We start from the raw sequence: 16,086 nt of genomic DNA, 5'->3' as shown, positions 1-16,086 counted from the left end.
CCACTTTGATAGTCCTGTTTTCCTTGTTCGTCTGTCTCAAATTGTAGTTCACTTTCCAATTGAACAATGTAGTTGTATTTTAATTTTCCTAAAATACCCTTATTCAATGTAAGTTGTCATTACTATAAACTTACCCCATTTAATGAGAGTTAATTCTTTTTTTACCATCAATTCAAGTTCCCATAAAATTATACTCTAATTAATGTGAGGGTATTTTAGGAAAATAACTATTTAAATTGATTGTTCCAGCAAAGTTAACTTTTTTTTATTAAACTGTGTGAAAAAAAAACTAGGACTACTAAAATGGGACGGAGGGAGTATAAAAAATAAAATTTCGATCGTTTTTAAAAAAAAATGATATCTGTGATGAAAAGCATATCCACACTAAGAATTAAGCCAAGTGACATTGCTCCGGTTTCTACATAATCACACAAACTGGATTGCCTTTCTTGCAACTGACACACAAAGGCCCAATTGAAGTTTTTGAAATCTTTGATCAAATGATCGGTCCTTTTTGTTCGTATTCCCTCTCCTACAATATTCACATATAAAAATGAAGCATTGTGAGATAAAAGAATTATTTGCATCCACCTTAATAAGAGTTTTGCGCATATGGATTGGAGAAACAGTAGGAGAAAAGTAACATGAAGAATGGTTCTTAGCCAAAATGAGGAAGAATGGCTAATGAAATATTTTTTAAAATTTTTAATCAAAACCACCTTAAGTGGTGGGATTTTGGCATGAACCCCTATTTATTTATTAATTGAGAATTAATAACAAAGAGGGGGCATAAAACCTTGCCTCTGATAGTTACGTCAGCTTTTAACGCTAATTGAGAAACTATTAATCCTATTTAATCTAGACGATCCCTTAGCTAATATAGGCAAGGTTACATGATAAAAAACATGAGGATAAAACAAAGGTTACACATTGAAGTACAACCTTCATTTTCCAAAAAATTCTCGAAAGCTGATTTGCTTCTCCGTAAACATGAGGATAAAAGAAAGTTTGTTGACTTGTAGTGTCTGTCTAATTAGTTTAACCCATAGTTGTCAAAATCGCGATTCGGATCGTAGGATCGTACGATCCTACGATCCGGATAACCAAAATTGATCTGGATCGTATTCAGAGTTGCAAATCATATTAATCTCTGTAGGATCGCATAGAATCGTAGCAGAATCGGTAGGATCGTGTAGGATCGTAGAATCGTAGGATCGTACGATCCTACAATTTTTTTGTAAATTTGTGAAATACGAAGCTCCATTTTGCAAGTAAATGAAAATATTTGTAGTATATTTGTAATTTATCAAAGAATTGCAACCTTTAATTGCAATTAGGAGTTTTTGGTAGGATCTTACGATTCTACGATCCGATCCTACGATCTGATCCTGTGAAACTAAAATCGATCCTACGTAGGATCCCGATTTTACAAACCTTGGTTTAACCTCAACATCAATTTTCCTCGGAACAATACTATCCCCATTCAATCTTTCACAAAGAATGTACAAGTCAATCTCTACCACAACATGATCAATACTTCGGGTATACAAAACACATGGTGGATGAGAATAGTTGATTTCAGGTAACAATTTGCTTAAAACAGGTCAAAGAGTGAATAAATGGATCTCCTTTAAGCATGCTGAAGGACAATAAAACAATCACTTGTGTGACGACCCCACTTCTCCCAATGGCGAACCCAAGGGTATCGGCGGGCCGTCTGCCTAGCTCGCGCCAGGACTCAAAACTTAAAACAATAAAAGCCTGAAAATCCAAAAGTGTACTATACATACTAAATACAATCCCAAAAGAGTTATAATTACATTCCCCAAAAGTGCTTGCTCATACTATTACATCCTTATAATTACAACCCAAAACCAAAATGTAGACCCTAAGGAGGGTCCTTGTACAAACCACCACAACACAAACAAACATCCTAATTGTCCAACTATTACAAGCAAATCTAACTATACTAGTGTATGTGCCAAAAGTCCCCGCGTAGGCCCCTGCTAAGGAAAACAAAAGGAAAGGGGTAAGTTCTATGCTTAGTAAGTAAACAGGGGCAAAAGCATAAATTTCACGTAACCACAATTACACAGTAAGAGTAAAGCAAAAGTAGAAAAATAACATTCGATAATAAGGATACGGGTGGCTCCAAAGCCAATTCATATGCCATGCGTGATCTCCTGTCGACACTCCGTCGACCACAATTAAGATCCGTAGAACTCCACTTGTACACCCACCGAACACCTTATCACCCTCACTGGCCAGTCACCTCACAAACTTGCCCGGGCGAATGAAATCACAAACTTGAGCTTGAGTCACAAGCTCGGGTCACAAACTTGGTCCACATACTCGGTGAACCGGATTTACAAACTTGGTGACCTCAAACCAGGTTGGACTGACTTCGACCAAACCCTAACCGGCTCGAATAGTCCATCTAGGTCATGAGATCGGGCCCTAAACTCACAAACTTCACGAAATTATTCAAAAGTCACCCCGAGCCACAAGCTCAAGGGTTTTAGTTCCAAAATTGCTCATATACACAAGTCATGGACAAATATGTGCGCAAGTTAGGGGATAGGTCGAGTGCGATAAAGTACACTCTCGCCTAGGTACCCTCTTCATACATATTGAAATACATAAGCAACTAACACCCAAGAGTGGCTTGAATACTTACTCAACGAACAAAAGAGCAAAATACGAAATTCGTGCCGCGAGGAGTAGCTAGTAGGCCCCACCGGCTCCACCTAGCTCACCAATGTCTGAAATAGAAGATTGTGTCACAATATATCACAACCGGCTACTAACATACTTAAAACAAGCAAAACGACAAAATCGGCACACACGAGTGCGGAAACGGCACACGGAAACGGGAATGGCGGCCTAGCCATTTTGCCGTCAAAACTGTTTTGAGCCTAATCGAAGCTATGAGTGTCGGATTAAGGTACATGAGGTACCGTTCCGAAGCTAAGAGAAAAGTATATAACTTTCATGAAGACTCCTAACTCCGGATCTGAACAGAGATGGGTCGAAAGTGCAGAAAACCGTTCTAGGAATTCGCACTCCAAAGTAACAGACAGGGTATGTTTGCTGGACTATAACTCCCAGCTCACAAATCCAAATCAGGAAATTCCAAAGGCATTAGAAATCTGAGACATAAGGCTAAAACTTTGATGTTTTGGCCAAGATCTGAATCCACTCAGAACAGAACGAAATTTGAGTGTCAAAGTACCCGTCAGAACTGTCCAGATTCAAAGGCAGTTCTGACGATTGATCTTGTTTGGGTCATAACGGAAGCTACGGAACTCGGATTTCGACGCACTTTATACCGTTTCGAAGCCAAAACCAAGATCTACATTTCTTATGAAGGAGTCACCACCCAGATCGTACGGTATCAAAATCGAAAAAGTCACGGGCAGAAGCTAAACTAAAAACGCACAGAACCTGATGTTCAAAACAGGCTTGAGTATTTCATCTATAACTCATGATACCCTAATCCGTTTGACCTGAAAATTTACAGAAATATTCAGGACTTAAGGGGCTACAATATTGCAGAAGGTCACTCAGCCCAGTCTTGAGTGTAACAAGGTCAAAAATACCATAGACTACACCAGAATCGCAAAAACAGGTTTACAAACCGTATTCTGGTTCAAACATCATAAGTTAGGCTACCTAAGTCCAAATCAAGTGATTCCAAAGCCATCCGAAATCTAAGATACAAGGCTACAATTCATTAGAATACATAAACAACCAAATCAGAAGCATTCCTGATCAAATTAGCCAATTACAGAAGCAATACTCAAGTTCGGGTAGAAACAGGGCAGCAGGGGTATTTCGGTCTTTTCACAGGCTATGTTGCTCCGATTGAGTTGAAATTTTGTAGGCACCTATAAAATACCATTATCTACAACTTTTATGTTTTGACCTAAGGCCAATTCAGCCTCTAACATAGGGCTACAAAACCGGACAGAAAAGAGGGAAAAATTTTCCAGATTCTGGAATTTTCAATTTTCAATGCAACCTTCCTTGATTTCTTACTTCCAACACTACCAAAACCCCTTATATAACCTTAATTACAACATATATTAACCATACACCAAGTTGGGCAGCAAATCATCAAACCCTAGTTCATATAACCAAAAGGGGAAAACCTCCAAAACATGATAGCATCCATTATTCACCACCAAATTTGAGTTGCTAAGCTAATTTACACAAGATTCAAAAGATCAAAGACCATGATCAGATTTCATACCTCAAAGACAAGCTTGGATGAGTGATAATCAACCCCCTTGGAAAATTTCTGGTTCCCCTAGCTTCCCAACTCACAATTAGCACTTTGATCGGTTTGGAAATTTGATTTTCTCACTTGGTTTGGCTAAAATTCAAGAAGAAAGAATTTTTCTTTTGCTCTCCCTTTCTCTCTCTCTTTTGGTCGGCCAGCAGCAGAAATAATGAAGGGAAAGTGCAGAAAATTGGTTTAAGAAGGTTAGTTGCTCACTTGGCCAAGAAACTCTAGGATGGCGACAAGTGTCGCCACCTCCACCTTTCATTTTTCTCTTTCTTTCCTTGCTATTTCTAGCCTCTAATTTTCGGTCAAACAAGCTGACAATTAAGAGGATATTTTGCTCAAATATCAATAAACTTGTATGGTAAGAAAGTGGTGGTCAATTGGTCCGTTCAATCGGTAATGCGCGGGACCCGCCGGTTCGCGCCGTTTTTCTTAAAAACACACGTACTAGGGTTTTTACTTCCTATTCACTAACCTTATCTCATTGCTCCTAATCACATATTATTTCTCACTTAAAAGTCACTTTTAATCACCAAATTGATCATTAGTCAGTACCGAAAATTCATCCGGCGAAAAATCGCGAAAACCCTAATTTGCCCCAATCTTGAAAACGAAGAATGAAACCCTACTTTCTAGGCTCATTTGCACTTATTATGGAATAATTGGATAGTAGGGTTTTAATAAATAATAATTTCCAAATAAAAGGAAATTTTTAAGAAAACATGAGGAATTTTCCAATTCTAGTGATTAAAATTAGGGTTTCAATTAAAATGTGAGAGATTTAAGAAAACCGGTTAGTCACAAGTAAACTAGGGTTTTTGACTAAAATTTTAGGGTTTCTAGTCTTTTAAAACAAAATAAGGTTTTAATCAAACCCAAAGAAATACACTTTAGTATCTTCTTTACCAACAACCTCCTTATTATTATTATTATTATTATTTTTTTCGGGGTGTTACAACTTGGGCCTTTACCGAGTTGTAAGGTTTCAGATTTTAGAGACAATACTTTATCCGAAGTAAAGAACATCAGAGTGTAACTTTTGTTTTTGAGTTATACTAGAAGAGAGTAGACTGGGAGCTACAGATAACTAACCGATTCAGAGAGCCACCAAACTTGAGGACCTACGGATGGAATATAGTCTGGTTAACCAGACCGTATGGAGTGGGTAATGTATAAGCTTGTTAGCTTGTTAAGCTTAGTAAGCCACTAAGAAGTAACAGCTTAAGATTTAACTCTAAAATATATCGAGGGCAAGCCATAAATGAACTCTGGCAATATGAGGCCTATATAATAAGGATTATAAGTCAATACAAACCCAATCTTCTAGTGTACAAGAGCCATTCTCCTATCACCGTGGTCCTTATCATCCACATAACCTCCTGAAAGCACTACTTATTGAGCACCACATTTGCCTGTCCAGGAATTCCACAAACAACAGGTTAACAACAGGTTGTCCAGAAATAAGCACTACTTATTGGAATACAGGTTGTTGCCACAGCATGGATTATGCCGATTTGCATAGCACTGATTAACCAATACACCTAAACTCAGCACCGGATCATTCTCGGCTAAGATGGGTCCCAAATGATCTGAAGGAACGCTGATGAAAAACTTTCCATATTTAGCATTAGCATTTCCACCCTTCTTTGCTTGATCAGTGACATATGACTCATCAGGTAGATCTTCGGCCTTCAAAGATTGATAGACCTTTATAGGCGCTCCAATAGCACTTATTCCCACCATTCTTGCAAGTCTAATGGTAACTTTTAGGGCGGAGTTGATACGTAGCTGGCTTGCCATGTGAGAAGGAATATTTGAGCCATATTTTGCAGAAGTACGTTTTCCTTGCCCAATACACTTCTGGAAACATTTAAACAAGGTTGAGGCTGCATGTTGTCTAGATTATTGAAACATTAAGGTAAATTATACATCAGTTAATAAATTGACATGCTACTCCCAAATTAATCAAATTTCGGGAGACTAAAAATCAGTATAGAAATCAATCGCTGATTGATTTAGATTTCTGGAGGCTGTTCCAGGAAAAAATTGTTTCCATAGCCAATTGGACAGGTCTTTGGAATACCTTGAAGGTGCCTTCTGAGCTTCAATCTCAACATGGGTCCTTCATGACCGAGTGAAAATTAGATTCCCAACTTCATCCGTAAAATTCACTTGGCAAGTTTTGGGATCATCCTCTTTTGCTTCAAAGTAAGTATGTTCTCTGGAAATAAGGAAACAAGTCAAGAACTAGCTGACAACAAATCAATAACGCAAATGGGGACTGCCAACTGAGGTACATATACAGTCTGGGGCACAATATCTACATGATGGCCCTAGGTTGAGGCGCCAAAATAGTTAATGCCTGGACATATACATTGAGAGTATTTGCTCAATATGTACTAAAAGACTAAAGTTCTGTTAGCACATGATGAGTGCAGGATGCAAATACCACTTTCATTCTTTGAAATAAATATTGAACTTAAACAGATAAAGTCAGTTAGGAAACCAAAGCTGGGGTGTGAAGATTACAGCATGTATAACAAAGATGAACCCTAGAATCTCTAGATAAATAACCAAATTTGAGCAAGATCTCCAGCCGAAAGATTGCACCAGTACGTGCTCCCCAAAAACAAGATGACTGTTTAAATGAACAAAAAAAAATATTTAAAAAAGATGACTGTTTAAACTTGGCCTCTGCACTTCATCTGCTTGAAATTTCTAACATTTTTCGGCTTTGAGAACCTTTGACTAAAGATAGAAGCTCCCATTCGTTGCATTTCTTACCCGGGAAAAAAAAAAATCATGTTTCCGCAGGTGGAAAGAGGAGAAACTCAAGCTAAAATGCAAAAGCAGCAAATAACGAAAAACAGAATCAACAGAACATCAACCTGCAGAATGTCTTGCTATAATGAGTTCTCTGCCACATCAATATTTGCTTTGCTTCTGCCTTGGTCATTGTTTAACCCATTCTTCTGACAATCTGAGCTGCTTCTCAAGGAACACTGAGGCACGTGTTATTAGTCAGGGACAAGTACCTATAAAGTTTTCCATACAAAACTTCCAAAGTACGTCTGTTCATGTATAGCATGATTATTATATATGAGACCTCATAACTCTCTCCATATCAAGCAAAGAAAACCAAAGAATTTAATTAAGTAAAGTGACAAAATGAAAAATATTACCCTGATGAATAGTTTCAAGCTACTTTCAATCAACCAAACATCAACTTTTGATGCAGTGAAAAGATGGTATCTAAAGGTCTTTCCACAGGGCATCATATGCAATACTTTTATGTACAGGGAAATGTATCAACAATGCTCCATATTATATACTTGATATGCAAATCTGACTAACAATTCATTTCTGGTATCTAATACTATCAAATAAGCCCTTGAAAATGGGAAAGTGTATAATTGTCCTTCGGTTATTCTTACTTCATAGATAAAATAAATTTAACCTCTTTCATCAGATCCTGGGGCATTTATATTCCTTGCTATATATCAGCCACCACAGCCCATAATTGTCTTCAATTATCTTACTTCACATATAAAATAAAATTTAACCTCTTTCATTGGATACTGGGGCATTTATATTCCTCACCATATATCAGCCACCACAGCCCACTTCCTCACAAACCTTCCCCTACTCCACCAAAGGTTTTCTCTCGCAATTATATAGTATGGCTTCCATTGCATGTTGATGTTGTGGGTTTTATGCAGCCCTAATAAAGCTCAAAAAGTGCATCAGTAGATTATCAATGGATTCCACTGTACAATTCCTATACTCAGTTATATAACAAGATTCTGTTCATTTACACCATGTATGCTTTACAGTCGCAATAGACTATCCAATTCTTAATTCCAGTCCACTCAATCAACCTCATCCTGGCCTTTGAATGCAACATCCCGTCCTAGTAAGCCAGAAGGCACTTTTGGCGCCACTCCTAGCCATTGCGCTCTGCCAGAACAACTACACTCCCCTTTATTGTTCCAGTTCCTGTCCAACGCGACAAGCCCCCGCATCATGAACCGCCCAAGTTGAAAGCTACCATTGTCAAAGAGAAGATACTAAATTACTGTTAATAGGTCATTGACCTAGTTGATACAGAAAAAAAGAGCGGGAAAAACTTACTCCTGAGCAAAGGATGAAAAATTATTAGTTGAATATATATTCTAATTTCTAACTAATAATATGAACTTCATACATGAAGATGTAACAATACATGAAGGAAAAGATAAGCTGCAAGAACCTGAAAATAAGCCTTTAACAAAGCACTTGACAGTAGTCCTATGCCATTAACATTAAATTTGCAAAAGACCTAGCTCCCTGCAACAAATTAAACCAAGTTGAAATATTTAAGGAATGAACTCCCACAATCTAGTGTTGATTTTCAGTGCAACAGTCTAAAATATTTTCCACATTCTTTATATGTTTATCAATAACCCGCTAAGAGCAAACAAGAAATGAGGTTGTAAAAGACATCAAATGAAAGGGGCACAAATGTATGCAACAAGGAGAACATAAGGAACCTTTTTGAAGCTAAATGGAGCTATTTTCAAATGTATTAGCGCTTCCAGAACTGGAAAAGTGTTCACAAAGGTAGACCAGTACCAATAATAGGCGGTTCTGACAAATTCTGCTTGGAGCTAAGCAAAAAAATTAGCTTCAACAACAAAAATGTGTTATGTCGTGTCTCTTAAAGTAATTACCGAGAATTTCTTGATAAAAGCATGAAAAATACTTAACTAACACATCGTACTAGTATTAACCTGCAAAAAGTAGTTCAAAGATGTGCATACTATCTTTGAGGATTATAAAAAAGTACCTATAAGCAATCAGAGCAAGAGCATTATTATATGATCTACCTTCTTCGAATCTCTGTAACTTCTAACCCCAATTAGTCAATCTACTTTCTCCATCTCTATGAACTGAGCTTTTCAAATACTGACTCAGCTATAGGGCCAGAGATTTAGGCTGAAAATGGAATTAAAAGATGTATTGCAAATGGATATGGCAAAGTACCAATTCAAAGAAAATATCATCACTTTTCAGTCAAAGGACTAATCATCTTCAAGCCAAGTAGCCAAAACTAATATTGGCATTAATTAGTTTAACAATAAATGTATAGCATGCTCAGAAATTGAATGAATGTAGATTCTTACATTGAGCTTACTTTTTCAATGGTTCCATATTTATCCTAAATTACAAACAATTCTTCAAGAGCAATAACTAAGTATAATTGCACATTCAAAGACCTGACAAGAGTAAGGAAAATTGGTCTTCGCATGATTCAGAAATGTTTATAAATTATTAAACTAGTTCTTCTAGCAGTTCACTAGGAGAAGATTTCATCATTTGGACGCAGATGGAGAGGGCTTGAAGGTGAACCATTTGCATCAGCATGGACATTTTCAGTCTCATCGGATATTCCATGCCCATTATCAGCTTTCTGCCTCTTGTTCTCAGTAGAAAGGCAGCCATCAACACTCTTCCTCTTTAAAGCACTTCCATTGCTTCCTACATCTTCGGCATTTAACGATGCAATCTCTGTGTCACTTGGCTGATCACCAGGACTCTCTTGTTCAGCATCAACTCCATGTTCACCAGAATCCTCCATGGTTTTCTCATCCTCCTCAAGCTTAGCTTGAATATCCTCAATTGCAGTCATGACTTCTCTGTTAACCTATGTCAGAAGCAAGAATAGTTCAGCAAATTACCAACATACAGAGAAGGAGCATCTACTTGTGAATGTGCAGGAAAAACATAATGATCCAGGTATGGTGATGGTGTCCTGGGTTAGTAGGTATAAATTTACAATGGGATAGTAACTATGCAAACAACAGCAAGGATGCAGCTCCTAAACAAGCTTTTAAAAAAATATGGTACTGTTTTCCTGACCTGCATATTCTGAAGAAATTCTGATATGTCACTTGGGCATACAGGGCATTTCATACAGTTCTTCTGTGCACGAAGTTGGCGTCCCCCCTTGCATGTTCTTTCTCTTATGAATGCTTGGCCACTAAAACAGTCTTCTAGACAAGATTTGCAAAAGTTATGAGCACAAGGTGTCGTGACAGGGAGATTCATCACCTTCTTGCACAGTAGGCAGCTGAATTCTGCACAAAGAATTTGTAATATGTTCTCAAGCATGGAAGAGTGCAGAGAATGAAAAAGCTGAGCATTTTTTATGGGCTGTTTGAGAATGATTTCCATCGAGTTAGTAGAGACTTGGCAGAAAATTAACAAATCCAAACAAATTACAATAATATTCAGTGCCCACCATCCAGTTTTTGTAAACAAAGTAGTTTAAAAACCAACTAGCAAAATGAAGTGCATACCCTGCCATAGAACCGAGCCATTTTTCCAAGGAAACAACTGAAGAATCAATATGAACCTTATATTATTTTTTTTAATCTTTTCTGTCTGATTTGTCACTCAGAATGGAAAATGTACAAACCTTTAAGAAGGTTTTCTCTTAAGGAATCATGTCGTGATTTCTTAAACGCCCTGCGCGCCCTCTCTATATCCTCAGGTTTTGCTTCAATGACCTTTTCTTTGCTGGGAGGAGGTGGCATTTTCCACTTCCAGCAAGTTTCTCCATCCTGCTACCAAAATAGGAGTAAGTACATACAAGTGCAGGAGAAAGGCAAATTAGTGCAGTTTAACTCGGACAATTGTAATCAAAAGTGTTAAACTTGAAGCCAAATCGGAAAAGCAAAAGAATGAAAAAATAAAAAGTATAAACTAACCACGAATGATGGTGCTGTCTAATGGAAAGGTCTAAAAATGGAGTTCACTTAATGGAGTTCACTTAATGAGATAGCTTTGCAGGATTTGATGTATAAATTTCTCTTTTAGGTTTAGCTTTTTGTGCATTTGCCATATATTAAGGTTAAGCTGTTGAGCAGAAAATAGAAAAACTTTGAGTCAAAAGGTACTATCCCAAGGGCTTAACCTCTGGTTTGCATAAATAAGATAGTAGTGCCTTTTCTTAAGCTAAGAACTATATTACCATATATTCAACTATGAACATTGCCTTATTCAAAGTAATAAGATATTTTTTTTGTAAAATGCTAAAAGCAATGCATTTTGGATTTTTTTTTTTTGTACTCTTTCAATAGCTTAAGTACTTAGATGGACACGAGAAAAAACTTAGGTACTTAGCATTCTTTCACCAGCCATAGAGAGCAACTGGGAAAAGCAACCTGCAGTTTTCAAAATAATGCTCGCTACCTGAATTACTAGGACTATAAAAATTTGCAGATGGGAAAGAGTGCAACACAGAGAGAAAACCCCACTCACATCATAATCCCATGATGGGCTTTCGCTCCTCTCGAAAATGTCAATTGCTTGTTGTAGCTCAGGAACATCTGGAAGGGCACGGGGACAATCTCCGTCCTCATCACTGCATGATGTGAGAGGATCAGAAGCAGGTAATTTTGTTAATGCATAAAGCGGTATACACACAATGCAGCACAAACCTCGTCCATGGTGCAGGTTCGTTATCACATCTTACAAATAAATATCTACAGACTTTAAATCCCTGGAAAAAAACAGTAGTCATATGAACTTATTAAGCAACAAACAAACTGTCTAGAAAACCTAATTCAAACAATTGTATGTCTGAACCTGCTGCCCAACTTTTCTCCAGCATTTTTCTATCCTGTAGATCCCATCATAGCGCAAATCTTTCTCTGGGGCATAGGAAGAACGTTTTTCTTTGTATGATCTGTCAATCAAAGTTAAGAAGCAAAAAAAAAGTTATTGCAGATGTACTGGCTCATGACTGACCATATAAGGTCTGATAAACTCTGTATTACTTTTGGGATGAAAGAGATAGTAGCATGAGTACCCAAGTTGTGCTTTTAAACATGAGGTCGCTCCAATTTTACTATTAGGAATTATCAAAATCATGAGACAGCTTCACAGTTTCCCAGACTAAAATGATGCCCATGTCAACAACAAAACTTGGACTTGCACCACCTAGGCAACAGAGGATTTTGTTTTACTTGAGTAAAATCTAGGGTTTCTTCAAATAAGCAAAATAAAACTTAAATTATACTCCAGAAAGATTCATGTAAGAACTCTAAAGACATAAAAAAGAAAGTCACGGGTAATAATGGAATGGAAACTCCATTTGTGTGGCTAGTAAAGGCACATACAGGCTAACTGCTCTAAATTAACCATTAAATGCCCCAAGGTAGTCCATCAATTATTGTCTATCTGTGTAGTACATTTGTTAATACCCATTTTCTAGTTGCAAGTTCAAAAGCACCTGTCATTGGAAATAACCTTCAGATTTTGATGTGATAAGAGTTCATCAAATGCAACAATTAAAATGATATCAAGGCCACCAGTATAGAAACTCTGCTCCATGCAACCAAGAAAATTGTAATGAAAAGCATATCCATACTATGAAATCAAGACAAGCGATATTAGCTACAGTTTTACCTAATCACACGAACTGGATAGCCTTTTTTGCAACTAACACGCAAGGCCTCATTGAAGTTTTTGAACTCCTGATCAAATGATTGGTCCTTATTTGTTCGCTTGTTTCCACTTAGATCTCTCCCACCGCTACCATATTCACATATAAAAATGAGTGATATCAGCTGAAAGAAGATAAAGCATTTGCATGCAAATTAACAAAAGTCTACACATGTGCATTGGTGAAACAATAAAAGAAAAGTAACATGAGGAACTAAATTTCTCCATCTGTGCTTAGTCGAAGAACACATGGAGGATGAAAATGGTTAATTTCAGGTGACAACCAGCTCAGATGGGTCACAGTAAATAGAACCGGACCTCCTTAAAGGATGGCAAGGTGTAATAAAACAATCACTTGGGCCTTTAGAGTGTTTAAAGCTCTTTTAGATATAAGTTACAATAGAAAAGAGCAAGTGGGGGCTACTGATAACTCTTCAGAGTGCTCCCAAGTTGAGGACAGATTAACGTAGTACAGTCTGGTTTTCCAGATCATACAGAATGGGCTGACATATAAGCTTGTTAACTAATCAGCAACTGACAACTTAGATCTAAGTCTAAAATATGTAGAGGGTGAGCCATAAACTAAATTTGGTAATACGAGTATATTTAACAGGGAATATAATTCAATAAACAACCCTAACCTTCCAGTATAGAGGAACCATTCACCATGGTCCTCATCATCCACATAACCTCCCGAAAGGACCACTGACTGAGCACCAACATTTGCCTGTCCAGAAATTCCACAAACAAGAGGCCGATGCACACCCCACTGTCTGGATTTATGCCGATTTGCAAAACACTGACCAACCAAGACACCCAGATTCAGCACGGGATCATTCTCAGCTAAGATGGGTCCAAAATGATCTGAAGGAACACTAACAAAAATTCTGCCACATTTAGCATTCGCGATCCCTCCATACTTTGCTCGTTCAGTGACATATGACTCATCAGGTAGATCTTCAGCCTTCAAGGAGTGATAAACCTTCACAGGTGCTCCAACAGCAGTTGTTCCCAACATCCTTGCACGTCTAATGGTAGCTACTAGGGCAGAGTTGATACGTGGCTGGCTTGCCATGTGAGAAGGAATATTGGAGCGACATTTTGCACAAGTACGTTTACCTTGGCCAATCCACTTCTGGAAACATTTCAGGCAGAAGTTGTGACCGCATGGTGTCTGGAACATTAAAGCATTAAGATCAGTCATAAAGCAATTAGTATTTAGATGCTACTGCCAAATCCATCAAATTTCTGGAGACTAAAATAGTTTCAACAGTGACCCTTATTAATGAAACTTCCAAATGAATTCCTTATTTTCATGGTTCTAATTTTTTTCCTATTTACATTTATGTAAAGTTCAACATTTATGAATTGCACTGAAATGACCTAAAATTCCGGACATGTAGCTAATAACTAGCAGCATCCAATTACATATATCTGTTTTCCTTTAAATTCAAGTTCATAAAGCATGAGTAGCCATGCAACGACTCAAGTCAGTCATTATCAGTACCATCCAAAGAATGAGGCATCTTCCAACATCAAATTGTTTCTACTATTGATTTTACACACCTGAAAAATGTGCACCAAATTAAAGTATTAAATTTCTAGAAATTATTTACTATGAAAACTGATTTTTATTTTTGCTAGAAATATATAGAAAATCTACTGAAATACATTTGTATGAATGGACGTTTATTTAGAATCGCCTTCTATTTATTTAATGGGTGATGCAATTGTCTAAGAATGGTATAGGGTCAGTTATGAATAATTGGAGGAGTTCAGATAATGTAGAGTTGTGGATTCAGTGGTAGTGGGCAGGTATGGAGTTGTGGAGATGATGGTAATCGAATTCAATATGGGTTTGAGTAATATCTTCTGAAATACATAGCATCAAAACCAATGACTCCTGTTCTTCAAAAGATGAAATTTAGCAAGGGCAACGTCCCCCAAAAAGTATGATAAACCTGAAACAAATATTTGCCTCATCATAAACTTATAGTACTAGTTTTAAGTTTTAGGCATAGAAACATGAAAATAGTATCCAATCCGATCAACGAGAAAAAGTTTAAGACAATCCCAAAAGAAGCCCTCACACTGGACAAAGAATGAAGTTAAAATCAAGGAAACCAAACAGTTCTACATTTTCTTTCTCGTAACAAAAATCCATTACCAAACAAAAATGCAGATAAATAGGATCACCACAAATCCTTTTCAGCCCTACAAACAAAACCACAAATTTAGTCTTTCGATTATGAACAACAAAAAAAATGGCCCAAGAAAACATTTTTCAATCTGTTAAGATCAATTAATCATACAAAAACTGCAAATAAACCGAGCATATTGTGCAATTCATAAAAGGTGAAGGTTATACCGTGACAGGCCTTTCAGGCAACTGCATACAAAAGGAGCATTTAATGCTCTGACTAAGAAGAGCCAAAGCCTCATTCATTTTCTCTTTCCCCTTTCTTTTCTGCTCATCTTTATCAACTCCTTTTCCAGCAAAAAGCTCCTGCCTTTTTTTCGCCTTCTCACGCTCCGTCAAAGAACCATCTGCCTCGATAGCCCGAATCTTCGTGACAAGGTCTCCGTTGGATGAAGACACCGGTGCTGGAGCTCCAGTGAGACCTCCTCCGGAACAGTCAGGGCAGATAAAACTCAAAATTTCCACCAACGTAGTTGGACCCTCAACTAGACAATCCACGTGCCACGGCGTATTGCACGTCCCACAAGTCACCGTCCGATCCAACTCCGGCGTTTTCTTGCAGGCCATGCATGTGCCGTCACCGTCGACTGGGAGAAGTTGCTGCTGATCTTCATCACCCCTGTTGCTAACCTGCACCATTGGAAACACAAATAGAGAAAAAAAAATGATCCAATAAGTGAGAAATTGAGGGAGAGAATAGAGAGGTGAGGGCTCAGGGAAGTTGTCGGATGAAGTGAAGTGAAGAGTGGGGTGGGGTGGGGTGGGGTGCGGTGGTATTTAATGGTGGTGCAGGATGGAGAGAGAGAAATGATTGAAGAAGGAGAGAAGGCGGGTTTTTGAATTGTAGATTTGAAATTTGGGTAAGTGGGCTTTTTTCAAACGGTAAATTTGGCAAGTAATTTATGATTAGGCTTAGTTTGAGAGTTGAGGGGAGAAAACTTTGGATCGTGACTATGTAGAAAAATTTTTTATTTTTTCATGTACATGTTTTCTAATCACTTTTTAAATCGTTATAATATTTTTTTGGAATCATTTCAGAAACATCCCTTGAAGTTTCTGACAATTACAAAGAACTTACCTCAAGTTTCAAAAGTTACACCTACCTTTCCTA

General features: G+C 37.6%; 1 protein-coding gene and 1 long non-coding RNA gene across 2 annotated transcripts; both read right to left on the bottom strand.

The window, feature by feature from the left end:
* Positions 1-5,607: 5,607 nt before the first annotated feature.
* Positions 5,608-7,313, bottom strand: LOC113738438 (uncharacterized). The gene is made up of 3 exons (XR_003460147.2): positions 7,177-7,313; positions 6,372-6,509; positions 5,608-6,148 (listed from the first exon to the last, which is right to left on the bottom strand). It is a non-coding gene; the product is annotated as an uncharacterized lncRNA (long non-coding RNA).
* Positions 7,314-9,428: 2,115 nt separating this feature from the next.
* On the bottom strand, positions 9,429-15,720 carry LOC113738811 (E3 ubiquitin-protein ligase ORTHRUS 2-like). The gene is made up of 9 exons (XM_027266081.2): positions 15,144-15,720; positions 13,417-13,949; positions 12,740-12,865; positions 11,918-12,017; positions 11,770-11,831; positions 11,591-11,693; positions 10,746-10,890; positions 10,187-10,404; positions 9,429-9,971 (listed from the first exon to the last, which is right to left on the bottom strand). The coding sequence occupies exons 1-9, from the start codon at positions 15,612-15,614 to the stop codon at positions 9,624-9,626; spliced, it is 2,106 nt and encodes a 701-aa protein (XP_027121882.1). The 5' UTR covers positions 15,615-15,720; the 3' UTR covers positions 9,429-9,623.
* Positions 15,721-16,086: the final 366 nt, after the last annotated feature.

This window comes from Coffea arabica, chromosome 4c (assembly GCF_036785885.1).
Source record: "Coffea arabica cultivar ET-39 chromosome 4c, Coffea Arabica ET-39 HiFi, whole genome shotgun sequence".
NCBI lineage: Eukaryota > Viridiplantae > Streptophyta > Magnoliopsida > Gentianales > Rubiaceae > Coffea > Coffea arabica.
The sequence above is the reverse complement of the archived record's forward strand: the minus strand, read 5'-3'. Positions and strand labels throughout refer to the sequence as shown.